A 16,908-nucleotide genomic window follows, 5' to 3' on the forward strand; every position below is an offset into this window, starting at 1 on the left:
GGTTTAGACTGGGGACACACTGTTCAACAGAGGTGGTAGGTATTGGCACATTATTGTAAATATAGCACACGTAGTTTCTGGTATATAATGTTTGTAACTTCCCACTGAGGGGCAGAGCCCTGCACGCTGTCCCGCAAGAAAGGCCTACTGCAGGTCAGAGAGAACATGTTATAGATAAGCAAGAATAAACAACTTTGAAAACCAGCACAGATGAATTACGGCTTCTTCTTTGGCAGAGGGGCTCAAAGACAGGGACTTTCTACAATTTTGGGATCATTTAAATACCACAGATTCTGACATAAATGGCATCCCTGGCTGGGCTTGGACCACCAACCTTTCAGTTAAGAGCCGACAGTTTGCATATTAAGGTTCAGATATTTGGACAGGCCCTTAGAGGGGTTTCATGGGGACTTTCTAAGTGTCCCCAGGCTGCCAAAGAGCCGGGATGTCACAGGCACTCACAGGGGCTCCTGTCATGGGCAGACTGGGAGCTTTAGCCAAAGTTTATTAGAGAAGCTCCTGTCAGGTCAGGAGGCACAGAAAGGACCCCCAATAGCCCCTATAGATCCCCAAATATCTGCAAGGACCACCAGCCTTTCTAAGCCTCTTTTTGTGAGAGGAGCCTTGGAGCAGCAGGTTCCAATCCCTACCCCTGACAATTCAAGAGCTCGTATGGAAACAATTATAAAGGTGGAATTAAAACTTTACACAATTCTCCCTTAGCATTAGGAATTGTAAACCAGTGTTGGGGGTTGGGTTTTTCCTTTCTGTTTGTTCCTTATCATTGGCTGATGTTTATCGGCTGATCCCTTATTTTGGGAGGAGCTGCTGCTCTTGGAGATGGGAGTTTCCACTGCTGCTGCCAGAGCCCGGGTCAGAGCTGTTTCTTCTGTCCTGGGATGAGCCTCTGCTCGTGAGAACAGCCACTAAACTGGGACCTTATTTACACCTGCCCCACTAAAAGAGAGACCTATCCCTGTCTGCTCTGGTGTCCAGGATCCTGAGCTGTGCTCTCTCTGCCCTGCTTGGAGCCCCTCACCCCCTGCCTGCCGAGACATCCTGCCAGCCCAGCTGACTGCTTTTTGCCAGTGCTGCTGGGGCATCGAGCTGACTGCTTTCTGAGAGTCCTGCTGGGGCACCGGAGCCGGCTGCCCCGGGGTTTGTGAAGCAAAGCCTCTCTCCAGCCCTTCCCCCTTCGGACAAAGCCGCCATGGCCCCGCGCTGCCGAGCCCGGCCGGAGCGCCCCCTGCAGCCGCGTGGGGGTCAGCGCACCTGCCCTGCCCCGGGAGCCACAGCGCCCCTGCTGGCTGTGCCCGGAACTGCACCGCAGGGAAAGCGCCACGGCCCAAAGGCCGGGACTGGGCTCTGCTCTGTTTGCTGTTCGTGCCGCAGCTGCTGCTGCTTGTTTGCTTTGTTATACGCACTAGGAAAGAGCTGACATTCCTATTCCTGTATCTTTGCCTGCCTGAGAGCCCCTTGATTTCATGATTCTAATAATTTGGAGGGAGGGGGTTTACATTCTCCATTCCACGGGCGGCTTTTGCTGCCTTCCCTAGCAGACACCTGTCTTGTAAACCAAGACCAGTTTTGGCACCCGATGTGCAGCCTGAGGGCATTGAGAGAAACAGGGTGAAACAAGAATAACAATTCTTGAGTAACATGATTTTTTTTTGTTGCACTGGATATAGAAACCTTGTTCGGTGTCACCATGTGGTCTAGCTTACCCTGGTTTGGGTGGCACATGGTTGTGGCTACATTTTTCCCATCCTATAACTATGGCAAATCTGGCTGATAATCAATTTTTTTGATGGGTTAATATGGTGAGGGATTTATGGATTTTTAATTTCTTCTGGACGGTGGGCACACAGATTCGAGGCTACCATACACTAACTGTATGTGTTTGGAATTACTTTAATAATGGTACCTACTGTGAGGAAATGACACCAGGGGAAGTTTTCTCCCAACTCCTCAGCCAGCTCTTTGGGTCTACAGTGGTTGGTGTTCCTGCTATGCCTGTTAAGCCTATTCTGTTCAGCATTCAGAGGTAAGGGAAGATTGACTTAGATAACTATCGTAGCAGGGCGTCCCCAGCCTGTAATAATTAGCACTGACTCCATGATTCCAGAAGGCTGATCAATCACTTTATTACATTATCCTATATTATACTGCTAAGAAACACTCATCGCTCTTGCAGACAGTCCGATACAGACAGACCAGACTGGTTAATTGAAATCCAAACACCATCACCATTGGCCAATTTAGAAATCACCCTTTGATAAACAAATCTCCATAACACGTTCCACATGTGCACAACAAGAGTGCAGCAAGTGAAGATAAGAATTGTTTCTCATTCTTTTCTCTGAGCTTTCTCACAGCTTCCCAGGAAAATCCTGGGAGATCTCTCTCTCTGCTCATAGGATATGTGATTACCACAGGTCAGTTGTGACAATTCAGGTCCAAGGGCACCAGGGTGACACTACAGAACCACAGGGAACCAAGGGTCCATGGTGACCTTGTGCAGCCGCAGTGTCACAGAGGAGCCGCTGTGACACAGCGAGGGCACACGGAGCCCAGGGGCCATTGTGACACATCAGGGCTTTGTGGAACCACGAAGCCATTGTGACATTGCAAGGCCTCATGGAACCAAGGAGACCATTGTGACACTGTGGGGTCCCATGAAACCAAGGGAACACGGAACAGGTCTGGCTGACTGGGCATCCTGGGGATCACCTGACCACCTTGGCATGTTGAGGGCTGCTTCTCATCTGCCCCTGAAGCACTGGGGTTCTGTGCTTTCCTTCCTATGGGAGAGAACTGTCCTTCTCCTCCAGGGAACCAGGGCCAAAACCAGGATTTCTTCTCCAAATTTCCTTATATTGCAAGGATTGTTTCCAGATTACATCTGCCAGGAGAAACAGGTCTGGCTGCCTTGACCACCCAAGGGCCACCTCTCATCTTCCTTTCAAACACTGGGATCATGTGCTTTTTTTTCTTCTGAGAAAAAAACCCATCCATCTTGGCCAGGCACCCATGGCCAAAGTTTGGCATCTGCCTCCAGAATTCCCTATATCCAAGGATAGCTCCCAGATAGAAGCTGCCAGGACTGACAAGTCTGGCTGGCCTTGGCTTCCTGAGGGCTGGCACTCATCTGCCTCTGAAACACTGGGGCTCTGTGCTTTCCTTCCTAATGAAAAGAACTCATCTTCCTGTCCAGGCGCCCACAGCCAAAACTGGGATTCCACCTCCAAAATGCCCTGTGTCCAAGGATAGCTCCTAGACGAAAGGTATCAGGAGAGACAGGTCTGTCTGGCTTGGCCTAAGGGTGCCCACCTCTCATCTTCTTTCTGAACACTTGGACTTCGCACTACTCTTTCCTACAGGAAAAAAACATTCATCCTGTCTAGGCACCCATGACCAAAACTGGGATTGGAAAGGTCTAGATGATCTTGGCCTCTTGAGAGCTGTTTCTCAACTGCTTTCCAAACACTGGGGCTCAGTGCTTTCCTTCCTATGGAAAAGAACTGTCCTTCATCTCAAGGGGTTTGTGGTCAAAATTGAGAATACTCCTCCTGATTTATTAAAGAAATATGGATATTGATCTAGTATCAATATCCAACTGTGACGGACAAAAACTCTCTAACAGTTTAAAGTTAGAACGTGTATGTTTATTCGACGCCGGGCAGCGTGCGGGATAGCTCCCAAATACACACCGCACCTTCCAGGTGATTACAGAGTCTTTTTATCCATACCAGCATTGAATATACAAAATACAAATGCATATTCATAATTTTGGTACATCCCATTCCCCGCTTCGTATGCTAATCACTCCAAAAGCTATTAAGCATGCGTAGTTTGTCCCTTGAAATGGGTCGGTGGTCCCTTTTATGGGGAGGGGTCCCAAAATGAGGAAGTAAATGAAGTCTTCCTCGTTCTGACCTTTCTACCTTTTCAATGCGGGTATGACAAATGAACTCTTGGTAGAACTCCCATTCCTTGTCTTCAATTGGTTTCAGAACAGAGGAGGCCTACAATTGTCTTATGTTCCTAAAAGCTATTTATCAGTTTCTATATTCTTCATTATAAACCCAGCTAACCAAACATTGTGCTGACAAGCAATTAATTATTAGTTAACTACTAACTCCTAACTTCATTTATTATTCTTATTTTAATTAACTCTAGTAAGGCTTATTTCTAACTAAAATCTTAGCTCCTCAAAATCTCTAAATGCCTTAAAGTTTACGTTTCACTCCCAAATTCCATATATCCAAGGATTCTTCCATGACAAAAGGTGCCAGGTCAGAAAGGTCTGGGTGGCTTGGCCTCCAGGAGCCACCTCTCTCCTCTTCTGCTTTTGAAACACTCAGGCTCAGTGCTTTCCTTCCTATGGAAAAGAACCGTCCATCTTATCTAGGCAGTAATGGTCGAAACTGGGGTTCTACCTCTAAAATTCTCTATGTTCAAGGGATACTCCCAGCCAAAATCTGCCAGTACCATCAAGTCTGGCTGGCCTTGGCCTCTGGTGGCTGCCCCTGCCACGCTGGGGCTCGGTTCTTTCCTCCCTATGGAGATCACTGTGGGCACCTCATGGAACCAAGGGGATCATTGTGGCACCACTGGAGCCCATGGAACCAAGGGGCCATGGTGACACCGCGGGGCTTCATGGACCCAGAGACCATTATGACTCTGTGGGGCCTGATGGAACCATGGAGACCATTGGGACCCTTCAGGGCCTGGTGTCACCAAGGGGGCATTGTGACACCTCAGGGCCTCCTGGAAGCAAGGGACCATTGGGACACTGTGGGGCCCCATGGAAGTGAGGGAACATGGAACAGGTCTGGCAGGCTTGGCCTGCCAGGGGCCACCTGACAGGTCTGGCTGATGTTAGAATGCCAAGGGCTGCCTCTCATCAGCTCCTGCAGCACTGGGGCTCCATGCTTTCCTTGCTATGGAAAAGAACTGTCCCTCTTTTCAGATGCTCATCGCCAAAACGGGTATCCTCCGTAAAAAATTTCCTATATGCAAGGTTATCTCTCAGAACAAAGCCTACCAGCTCTGGCTGGCATCTGGTGGTCGCCTCTCATCCCCCTAGGAAACACTGGCACACTGTTCCTTCATTCCTATGGAAAAGAACCGGCTTTCATGTCCAGGGACCATGGCCAAAATTAGAATTTGGCCTCCCAAATTCCATATATCCAAGGATTGCTCCCAGACAAAAGTAGCCAGGACAGACAGGTCAGGCTGGCCCTTTGCTCTGGTGATTTTCTTAGACTATGAGCTGAATGTTTTCATTTGAAAACACCTTGGAGAGGGCCCAGAGATCTCCCAAGGTGGGATTTTGAGGCCTCGGGCACATGACCACTACATATGGACAAAGGAGCTCTGTGCTCTGTGCTGTTGTGGTGGTTTTCCATCACGGAAGTGATGTCCTGAGAGAAGCTGCTAGCAGTTTCCTCTGTGTCTGACAAAAAACCAATCAGTAATTAGCTTTGAGAGCTGACAATCTGTTAAACCACTAAGCAAACTGCAGACGCCTCTGTGCAGACCCAAGGTGAAGATGAGAAAGCCTGTCTGGGTCTCTCTCCCCTCTGGCCCCAAAGAGGTGCCAAGGCCGGCCCAGCCCCATCTCAGCCTTCTGGCCTGGCTGCTGAGATCCTGGCCCTGCCCCAGCGCGGCCCAGCCTGACACAGCCCCAGCGCAGCCGCTGCAGAAACCTCCATGGGAAAACAGCTCCGGCCGCAAGGACCGAGCCCGGCCGGGCTCACGGAACCATCTGCAGCCCCAGGCAGATATTGACTCTGCCAGTGCTGCCATCCTCCCTGCAGTGAGAGAAAAGGACACAGGGCAGGCACACAGAGGAGCAACATGAACCCACTGAGGTCAGTGAAGAGGAAGTTGAGTCCCAGATGGGAGGGATGAGGAGATGCCCCCTTGATCTTGGGGCTGAAATCCTCTGCTAAAGCTGTGGAGAAGGACGTCATTGATACATCAGTCTCTCTTTTTCCCTATAAGGCATTGAAAAGTATGGGGAAATGACTTGTTTCAACAAAGGCCTCTATGCTACAGCGAGCAAATGTTGCAGTAGCTGTGATCCCATGAGAAGTCTGAACAGAGAAAGAGAGCAGAGTGATGAGACCCTGTGCCCTCAGGGAGAGAAGAAGACCTCTGCTCCCAGAGATTAAGATGATTTCAGAAATAGATGCAGAGAACATTTGCTCTTAAAAAGTTCCTCTTGAAACTAACACCCCGTAAGCTGGCATGGCCCATAAACACAGCTGTGGGAAAAGCTGTTAAAAAATGGGAGGGACTTCACAATTGCAGATTTTTCGAGGCGGCGGCTATTTGTGGAAATGAAAAGCCATGAGATAACTGTTTTCTTGTGGAGAAGCCTCTATAACATTAAGAAGACCAACTTCTCTCCCTTAATGAAGTGAAGAAAGACTATTCCAGAGGTGGTAAACTGATTAAAAATTGTAGGTTTTGTCTCTTTACATTGTCAGGTTGTATAGCGAGGGGAAATGTTCTGAAAGTTTTGTTCTGTTTCGTATTGCTTTTTACTTAAGTTACTGTTATCAAACTTTTATTTATGCTCTTAAAATTTGAGCCCACTTTGCCTTTCTCTTAATCGTACCTTGCAGCAGGAAATGAGTAAGTATATTCTAGTGTGTGCACTGGTAATTAGTCAACACTGAATCCACCACACTAATTGATGCATTGGCCAAGAAACCTTAAATTGGCAAACCAAAACCACTACAGAAACTTCCTGATGAACTGCCCAAGACAAGAGGGAAATCAAGCCAGAGCCATGGTTTGTCAGGACTTGTTTGATCCTAATGAGCCCCATGGTGCATTTGGAGCTGAGCCTGAGAGGAGATTGCACAAACTTTTCCAGGAGTAAAAGTCAAGAGGAAACACCCAAAGTGTCCCAAAGCATTAATGGGACCCACTGAGGTCCATCCCCAGCACAGGCTCTTCATGGACTCCTTGGAGGAGACAACTGGAAGCCAGGATGGCACAAAAACCTCTCACAGACTCAAAATGGCACCAAAACCTCTCAATGTGGAAAGGAAAAACCAAAGTACCTTAAAAACCTTGAGTATCTTAAAGTATTAATGAGCCCCAGTGAGTGTCAGTACAAAGCTCTCAAGGGACTCATTAAAGCAGATAATTGGGGCCATGATTGCACGAACATTTCACAGAGTCTGGATCAAAAGGGAAACACCAAGTACCTTACAAGAACTGAAGTACCTTGAAGCATTAATGAGCCCCACTGAGTGTTGTTATTGACAAAGCCTCTCCAGGGACTAATTACAGCAGATAATTGGAGGCCAGGATTACACAAAGCTCTCAGACACTCCAAGGCAAAAGCAAAAGCCCAAAGTCCTTTGAAAAACCTGCAGTCCCTGGGAGCATGAAGGAGCCCCCAGGGCCATTCCTGACCAAGGCTCCCCAGGGACTCCTTCCAGCAGATCCTTGAGGCCACTGGGATGTGGGCTAGGGGGGGATGCTGAGGACAGGACCAGGGGGTGACAGTGCCCAGCCTGGCTGGGGCTGTGCCAGGAGGCCCCAGGGCCTCAGGACAAGGTGTCTCCTCCCAGCCCTTGGTGGCACAGACCCTGCTGTGCCCCAGGGCACCAAGACTTGGCTTCTCTTTGTCCCAACCTGTCATCAGTGCCTCCAGTTCGCTGCTCTGCCTGGGGCCTGGGGACACTTTCTCAGTCGTGTCCCTCAGTGGGACCCATTAAAAGTCCAAGAAACTTTGGAGTTGGATTGTGACCTGGAGTTCTGGAGAGGTTTCTGCAGCTCCCTCTCAGGGCCTGATGTTCAGGGCCTGAGCACAAAGCCCCAGAGGGTCATTAAAGTCCTTGTGCTGTGTCTGTGCTGCTGAGCTGGGCTGGGCTCCTGGCACAGAGGGTGATCCTGGTAACCAAGAAGGGCTTCAAAAGCACATTTCTCTTGCTGAGCAGCTCTTCTCCCAGCCCAGCAGGGCTGGGGCACTGCCTGCAGCCAGCCCGGGCACAGCACAGAGGCACAGAGAGCTTCAATCAGTCAGGGCTGGGAAGGGGCTGAGAAGTGCCTGGGGCAGAATCACTGCCAGCCCTTGGCACAGGAACCTCTGGCTGCAGGACAATGCAGCTGCAGCTCCTGCAGTGATCTCCTAAAGCTGGAACATCCCAATGCCCACAGACCCTGTGAGTACAACTCTGAGTATTTCTGGTGCTGGGCAGGTGAAATGCTCATAAAGCTCTGAGATGCTGAGGGGTTCTGATCAGTCATAGAATTTTTCCAAGACAACGATTTTGATAAAAAGGCGGAAATTTCTAAGGCTTTTTATTCAGTTTCCTATTATTGGAGAGTGACAGAAGCTGGAACATCCCAATGCCCACAGACCCTGTGAGTACAACTCTGAGCATTTCTGGTGCTGGGCAGGTGAAATGCTCATAAAGCTCTGAGATGCTGAGGGGTTCTGATCACTCATAGAATTTTTCCAAGACAACGATTTTGATAAAAAGGCGGAAATTTCTAAGGCTTTTTATTCAGTTTCCTATTATTGGAGAGTGACAGGGAAGGGGGGTAAATATTAATGGTGGTTTATGAATTTTGACAAGTGCATGAGATATCCAAACTGTTATTTTAGTGATCAATAGGTTCACGGGATATCCCTAATGTGCTTTCAGCCACTCTGCCCATGGACAGCACCAGCATCACCTCTGCTGGAGCCATCAGGCTCAGTCTGAGCTGTCCTTGCTCCAAGCTGCAAACAGAACCTGCCCCAGCCAGTGCCCTGCAAACCGGCAGGGTTCTGTCAGGCCAAGGAGAGTGCACAGAGATTTGGGGTCTGGGAGTGCTGGCACAGAGAGATCAGGCACAGGGAAACACCTGCAGGAGGAAAATCTCCAGGAAGCAGAGAGAAGATCAGGGAAGGAGAGAAAACAAAACCCAGAAATGCTGAGGCAGGGAGAGTTTAGAGATGGCCAGAGGAGCCCCTCCAGTGCAGCCCCTCCCTCTGCACAAGCCCCCTCCATCCTGTCCCCCAGCCAAGCCTCTGCCCTCAGGGCCGGGGCTCCAAGGCGTGCAGCCCCTCCTGTGCAGGCAGAGCTGCAGCAGAGCCGTGGGGCAGCTCTGCAGCCCCGGGCCCAGTTCCCTCTGCAGAGCACAGGGCTGGGAGCAGCTGCCCGGCACTGGGGGCTCTGGCAGGGGGCACAGCTGGCTCAGGGTGACACAGCTGTCCCCAGTGCCCGGCTCTGGGCAATGCTGGCAGTGCAACCAGGGAAGGAGCTGCACCTCCCTTCATCCAGTGCCATCAGAAGGACACTTGGAAGTCTCCCGGAGATTTCAGTCCAAGATGGGAGCTTCAGTCTAGGGCACAAACCTGTCCTAGAGCACATCTGAGTTATAAGATTGATGGGGAAATGCAGTGGTGTTCTGACACTGAAAATGCTGCTGGGTTGGTGAAATGAGCAATGTGAGTCCTTGCCTCCAAATGTGGAGCTGGGCTGTGCAGGATCCATCTGCTCTCAGCAGTACCTGGTGAAATTTTAGGGGAAGCGTGGGAAGGTGATCACCCTCTACCTGAGAAAGGTTAAAAGCCAGAGAAATTCTAAACAGGTCAGAATGTCAGACCATCTCCCCTGAATCTCCTCTCATCACTTTGCCTCACAGAACTTGCTCTGTTCTCCCATAGTTCAGAAGAAATGCTGAGGGTTTCTGATATCCAAGACCACCATCAGAGACATGGGGAAGCTTAAAAACGAAAACCCTAGAACTGAAAAACACTTAAACCATGTCTGTGTGTTCCAGGGGAGGGTGTACGGGAAATTACTTTGATTTTCGTTACAGGTATCTCCTCTAACTCTTCACTGTCCTTTCTCCATGACCAGGTGCCCATGTGCAGCCACAGCAAATGTCCAACAGCAGCTCCATCAGCCACTTCCTCCTGCTGGCACTGGCAGACACGCGGCAGCTGCAGCTCCTGCACTTCTGCCTCTTCCTGGGCATCTCCCTGGCTGCCCTCCTGGGCAACGGCCTCATCATCAGCGCCGTAGCCTGCGGCCACCACCTGCACACGCCCATGTTCTTCTTCCTGCTCAACCTGGCCCTCAGCGACCTGGGCTCCATCTGCACCACTGTCCCCAAAGCCATGCACAATTCCCTCTGGGACACCAGGAACATCTCCTACACAGGATGTGCTGCTCAGCTCTGTTTTTTTGCCTTTTTCATCACTGCAGAGTTTTCTCTTCTGACTATCATGTGCTATGACCGCTACGTGTCCATCTGCAAACCCCTGCACTACGGGACCCTCCTGGGCAGCAGAGCTTGTGCCCACATGGCAGCAGCTGCCTGGGCCAGTGCCTTTCTCAATGCTCTCATGCACACAGCCAATACATTTTCCCTGCCCCTGTGCCACGGCAATGCCCTGGACCAGTTCTTCTGTGAAATCCCACAGATCCTCAAGCTCTCCTGCTCCAAATCCTACCTCAGGAAATTTGGGCTTCTTCTTATTAGTGTGTGTTTAGGATTTGGTTGTTTTGTGTTCATGGTTTTCTCCTATGTGCAGATCTTCAGGGCTGTGCTGAGGATCCCCTCTGAGCAGGGATGGCACAAAGCCTTTTCCACCTGCCTCCCTCACCTGGTTGTGGTCTCTCTGTTTTTCAGCACTGGCATGCTTGCTCACGTGAAGCCCTCCGCCATCTCCTCCCCATCCCTGGATCTGGCCCTGTCAGTTCTGTACTCGGTGGTGCCTCCAGCCCTGAACCCCCTCATCTACAGCCTGAGGAACCAGGAGCTCAAGGCTGCAGTGTGGAGACTGATGACTGGATGGTTTCAGAAACATTAAAACGATGGCCAGTTTCGGAAAATCACTTGTAACAAAAGTCATCTTTGATACTTCTTGTTGAATTAGTTGTTGGGAATTTTTTTCCTTTGTTTTACTTTTTTTCATATTGTCCACAATAAATGTAATTTTTTTGCCATTTGTCATTTTGTCTCCACCTTTCCTGTTGCCACAGATTGTGTCAATGAGGGGCTGCACTCTCGGTGGCTTTAAAGGAACTAAAGGATCTCCCAGCGCAGTTTTCTGCAGAGATGCCCTTTTGTTGCCTTCTCTGGAGCTGCAGCAGCAATGTCTGTGTGCAGAGCTGGGGGCAGATCAGTGCTTGCACAGCAGCCCTGCTCCTGCTGGCCACACCATTCCTGATCCAGGCCAGGAGCCATTGGCCTTCTTGGCCACCTGGGCACACGGCTGGCTCATGTCCAGCCTGCTGTCCATCAGTCCCTGCAGGTCCCTTTCTGCCTGGCTGCTGTCCAGCCCCTCTGTCCCCAGCCTGTAGCACTGCAGGGGTTGTTGTGGCCAAAGTGCAGGACCCGGCACTTGGACTTGTTAAACCTCACCTTGTTGGGTTTGGGCCCTGGATCCAGCCTGTCCAGGGCCCTGTGCAGAGCCCTCCTACCCTCCAGCAGATCAACATTCCCAGACAACTTGGTGTCACCACGGTTCCATGAGGCCCCAGAGTGTCCCAATGGTGTCCATGATTCCATGAGGCCTCCCAGTGTCACAATGTCCCTTTGGTTCCATGGGACCCCTTGGTGTCACAAAGTCCCTTGGATCCTTGGGCCCTGCAGTGTCACAGTGGCCCCTTGGTCCCCCAGGGCCCTGCAGTGTCACAGTGGATTTTTGGTTCCAGGAGGTGTCACAGTGCAGCAATGCTCTCCTTGGTTCCACGGTGTCACAATGGCCTCTTGGTCCCAAGGAGCACTCCGTTCCCAAAATTGCTTCCTTCATTCAACAAGTACTTGCATTGTCACAATGGCCTCCTGGTTATACAAGGTGCCCTCATGTCATAGTGGTCTTTGTTGTTCACGAAGCCCCAGAGAGTAACACTGACCTCCTGGTTCAGTGCAGTGTCACTTGGCCTTGTAAAACCTCACCTTGTTGGATCCAGCCTGTCCAGGTCTCCATGTAGAGCCCTCCTACCCTCCAGCAGATCCATACTCACACCCAGTTTGGTGTTATCTGCAAATTTGATGATGGTGGACTCAGTCCCCTCATCCAGATCATCAGTGTAGATATTGAAATCCACCCTGGCTGGCTCGGATCCCTCGGCCATCCTGTGGGTGCCCTGTGGTGGCACTCAAGGTGATCTGTTCCATAACATTGCCAGGCACCGTGCTCAGCCTGACAGGCCTGGAGCTCCCCAGCTCCTCCTTCCAGCCCTTCTTGGGGATGGGCTCACACTGGCACCTCCAGTCCCCTGGGACCTCCCTGGTGAGCCAGGACTGATGGTAAATGATGGGGAGCAGCTTGGGGAGCTCATCCACCAGCTCCCTCATGCCCCTAGGCTAGATTCCATCCCATGCACCTGTGAGAATCTGAGTGCTTCCGCTCATCACCAGCTGCTTCCTCCTGGATCACAGGGGGCTGTTCTGCTCCCTGTCCCCATCTACCAGCTCAGGAGAACACTTGTCCTGAGGACAACCTGTGTACTTGTTGAAAATTGAGACAAACAAGGTGTAAAATCGTTTAGCCTTTTCATTAGTTACTTTATCTTTAGTTCCCTGTGTAGGAGCTGAGCTTGTGACCCCTTTATCTTTAGTTATATTCTCCACTGCATCCAATAAAGAATAGAGATTCTCCTTCTCCCTGCCTTTGCTACAAAATTTTATGTAAAACTTTTTTTTTTTACAGAAATCAACAGGTTAAGTTCTATTTGAGCTTTCACCTCTCTAATTGTCTTTCTGCATAGCCTAAGGGCATTGTAAAACACTTCCTGTGTTGCCACTCCTTTTTTCCTCTGAGTTCCCAGGAAAGCTGTATGGGCAGCCAGGACAGTAATTTTCATCACTAGCTCATCTTTTGCCACACTGGGATAGGCAGCTCCTTCCTCATTAAGACAGCTTTCTTGAAATGTGTTCTTCCTTCCTAAACCCCTTCCTTTTTAAGGGCAGCTTTTGTTTAAAATATCAGTACCTGATTCAGTACTCCCCAAATCAGAATCCTAAAAAGGCCAAAGTCTGCCCTTCCTAATTCCAGTGTAGAAGATTTGTTGCTGCCCTCTGCAGAGCTTCCTGCCCCCCAGCACAGCCACGCTCCCACCAGCTTGGTGTCACCTGGGAACTGACCAAGGCTGCCCTCTGTCCCCTTGTCCAGATCAGCAATAAAGAGATGTAAATGGCCGGGCCAAAGTCTCCAGTTCTGGGGATGCCCCTGGATGTGACTCCATTCCTCAGCTGCTCTGAGTGCCAGGGCTTGGATGAGGGAAATGGTGGGGTGGGGGTATGGAGGAAGTGTTTTTGATTGTCAGCTGTGAAAAGCCTTGATTTTCATGTCTATTCAGACTGCATTAGGAGGTGCTGGGGATCAATAGCAACTGGACATTGCTGATCTCAATCTATCAACAGGAAAAGAAAATTTATCAGGAGAAAACTATTATCTTGGCATTGTTTTCAATATAGTAGATTCATCTTGAATAAACTTTTGAAAACTGTCTAATTAACCACAGGAGAATTGAAGAGTTTAATTATTCCCATGGGCTTGTCTTGTTTGGGTGTTTTGAACAACTGTTTATGAGCTTTCTCTCTGAATTCCTGAAGAAGAAGAGCTCAAGAAAGAAGAGACCTCTGGAGAAGTAAAATTTATCAGCATCCTCCAAAGGGCTGAGGATCCATCCCCATCAGAGCAGCAATGAGCAGAAATGGGCACAGCTTTGTGGCTGCCCCAGCTCTGGGATGGGCCCTGGGCCTGGAGCAGGAGCAGCTCTGCAGGGCCCCAAGGCCGGGGCTCTTGTGCTGGCCTGGGCAGATGGGATGGCAGGAGGGGCTGCAGAGCTCTCAGCACCTCAGCCAGAGGGGAGCAGGGCAGCCAGGGAGCTCCTTTGGCCTTGGCCAAGCCCCTTCCCCCATGGCTGGGGCTGAGTCCTGGCTGAGCTGCAGCTGCTGCTGTGCCCTTGGCAGGGGCTGAGGCCGTGGGGCAGTGCCCAGAGCAGCCTGGCCTGAGCAGAGCTGTGGGGCCAGAGCCAGCTGGGCTGTGCTGGGGAGAGGCCCTTGGTGCTGCCCAGAGCTCAGGGCAGCTGGCAGAGCTTGCAGGGAGCTGGGCTGGGCTGGGAGAGCCTGGCACAGAAACCATCAGTGTCCATCTCAGCCTGGCTGAGCGGGCAGGGGCAGGACTCAGCCCAGGCCTTGTGGGGCAGGGCCAGCGCCTGGGCAAGGCATTGAAAACAGGCAAGAGCCCGGGAGAGGAGGCTGCTCTGTGCCCTTGGGGCATGGACAGAGCAGGGAGGGGCCCAGGACATTTGTCAGTGCCAGCCTCTGTCTGTGCCAGCCCTCGGCAGCCCTGGCTGCTGAGCTGGGGCTGGCAGCAAGGCCAGGCACAGACAAGGAATTGCTGAGCATGGCCTGCGCTGGCCAGGGCTGCCTGTGCCAAAGGCAGAGCTCAGCTGCCCTTGGGGGCTGCAGGAACACTCAGGAGCCCAAAGAGCCTCCATGGCTGTGCTGGAGACCAAGGCTGGAGCAGGGAAATGCAGGGCTGCAGCGCCATGGGGAGGGCATGGAATTCCAGTACACACCTCAGCTCTCTGATGGTCCCGGCACCGTGCTGGGCCCTGTTCCAGACTGGAGCAGGGCAGATGTTGATGGCACAGGAGCCCTGCGGGGCTGGCAGGGACCTGCAGCTTGCAAGGTGCTCTGCTCTCCCTCAGCTCCTCTCTGAGAGATCCAACCCCAGCTCGGCACCTCAGGGCACAAGTGGCACTGCCTGGTCATGGGCACACAGCTGATGTCTGCCTGGAAAGGGGCACAGGTGTTAATATTTGTGCATTTCATATTATACAAGGACATTTTTATTATCTGGGTCACTTGAGTACTTTGAAGAAATGGCAAAATTTTCCCTCCAGGAACAGAAATTTCTTGGAGGCAGGAGGAGAAATACTGACCTTGCCTTCTACTTGTGTCACCAATATCCTGTTTATTATTTCCTCTCCCTCTTCCTTCAGGTGTTTCCAGCTCTCCTGTTAAAATGGCCATGTCTAAAGACATCTGTTCACTAGACCAGCTGGATCAATGTCCTTCCTGTTGCTCCCAGATTTCCTCCTCTAGGTGCTGTCTGGTCATTCAAGTGACTCTCAACTGATTGGTCTCATGCTTTTAGCTTAAGGAAGTTGTCCAATCTTTCCAAAGTTCAAATAAATATCACATTAGTCAACACCTTACTAATATTTACATCCCAGAATTTCACTTTCTTATGTCTCTGTCTAAAACATGCTTTGAGCTTTATGTAGTAGCCCAATCTTTCAGAAGTTGAAATACATATATAATTAATCAACACCTTACTTACATTTATATCTATCCCAGAGTTACCTTTTATGTCTTTGTCCAAAGCTGTTCCTGTGCAGAAATCCCTTGGGCATGGGGGACATGTCAGATGCTGCTGGGACATCACAGAGAGTTGAGGGAAGAGCTGTGATGGTTATTAAACTGTTCAAATGTTCAACTTGTGTTTGTTGGCAAGAAACCTCTCTGTGCCTCTGAGTGTCACCAGTCCCTGAGCCCAAAGGACACAAACCTGATGAGTTGTGGTTCCCACTGCAGGGGCACTTGGACCTTGGCTCTGCACAGGAGAGCTCTTCATCCACTTTCCCTCTTTTCCTCCCTCTGGGCATGGAGGCAGCTCCTGCCTTCAGCCTGTGACTCGTGTGTGCATAGAGCAAATCTGGGCAGAATCGGGGCAGGGAGAGTTTGGGGGGACCTTGGGATCTGTGCTGGGCACAGAAGGTGTTTTCATTGCTCTGAGGCTGTCTGCTGTGCAAAGTGGATTTAATATCCAGCAGAAGAATGACTTTTGCATTTGATGGAGCTGTGCCTTCCCTTGGCTTTGTTGGCTGGCAATAAATGAACATCCCTCTGTGTCTCGGGCAGCTCCTTCTCCAAGGAAAGCAGGTGGGAGTTGGAGCCATGGAGCTGAAACCTGCAGGTGCAGCCTGGGCTGGAGGGAGCTCAGATTTGCACAAGGCTGCTCTGAGTGCCAGGGCTTGGATGGGGGAAATGGTGGGGTGGGGGTAGGGACAGAGTCTGATGGATTGTCAGCCACAAAGGGTCTTGATTTTCATATCTATTCCAACTGCATGAGGAAGCACTTGGATTCAGTGTCAACTGGAGATTTCACACATCAATTTATTAGGAGTAAAAAAAACTAAACAGGACCTGAAGAAATCTTATCTCACTGTCCTTTTAAATATAGTGTAATCAACCACAAGAGATTTGAAAACTTAAATGATTCCCAGGGCTTGGCTTGTTAAGGTGTTCTGAATGTTAATGAGCCCTGGGGCACTGAATTCCTGCACTGAGGAGCTGAAGGCTGAAGAAGCCTCTGGAGCAGTAAAATTCAGCAGCAGCCTCCAAGTTGCTGAGGATGTCAGCAGCCCCCACTGAGGCCATCCCTGCCCAGAGACCCTGGGGGAATGGGCAGACAAGGAGAGCGTCCCTGGGGCTGGGGCAGCAGAACTCAGAGGCACCAGCGGCTGCAGCTGGGAAATGGAGTGTGGGATGGGGCTGTGAAAGCCCTGCCTGGGCTGTGCCAAGCAGGACACACAAGCCCTGACCCACATCCCCTAAAAAACTCTCCCAATGGGACATTTAAAAGGAATTACAATTGGTTCTGTCCTCTGAGTTGGATGCACTGAAGAAATACCAACAAGAGATTCTCAGGAGCTCAAAACAATAAAACATCCTTTCTGGCAACATAAAAGATAAGAGAAACTTTGGGAAAAGGTTTAATAGGTCATTAAATCAACAAAAAACATTTCTCAAAGCATTCATCCTTGGATGTACGGAGTTTTGGAGGTGGAATCCCAGTTTTGGCCATGACAGGATGAATGATTTTTTCCTATAGGAAAGAGAAGTGCAAGTCCAAGTGTTCTG

The 16,908-nt window shown here is 50.5% G+C and overlaps 2 protein-coding genes and 1 pseudogene across 2 annotated transcripts in view; 2 read left to right on the plus strand and 1 right to left on the minus strand.

Annotated features, from left to right (window-relative positions):
- Positions 1-16,908, plus strand: part of LOC100230077 (uncharacterized) — a 674,623-nt pseudogene that overhangs the window by 587,895 nt on the left and 69,820 nt on the right.
- LOC140680874 (uncharacterized) overlaps positions 1-16,908 on the minus strand; it is a 989,054-nt gene that overhangs the window by 187,038 nt on the left and 785,108 nt on the right. The window lies entirely within an intron of this gene.
- Positions 9,902-10,834, plus strand: LOC140680978 (olfactory receptor 14A16-like). The gene has a single exon (XM_072919867.1). The coding sequence runs from the start codon at positions 9,902-9,904 to the stop codon at positions 10,832-10,834; it is 933 nt and encodes a 310-aa protein (XP_072775968.1).

The sequence above is a fragment of the Taeniopygia guttata genome, chromosome 30, assembly GCF_048771995.1.
Source record: "Taeniopygia guttata chromosome 30, bTaeGut7.mat, whole genome shotgun sequence".
In the NCBI taxonomy this organism is placed as follows: domain Eukaryota; kingdom Metazoa; phylum Chordata; class Aves; order Passeriformes; family Estrildidae; genus Taeniopygia; species Taeniopygia guttata.

Bases quoted from the DNA above. Each gene is read 5' to 3' on its own strand.
- LOC140680978 (XM_072919867.1), top strand. From the start codon at position 9,902: ATGTCCAACAGCAGCTCCATCAGCCACTTCCTCCTGCTGGCACTGGCA.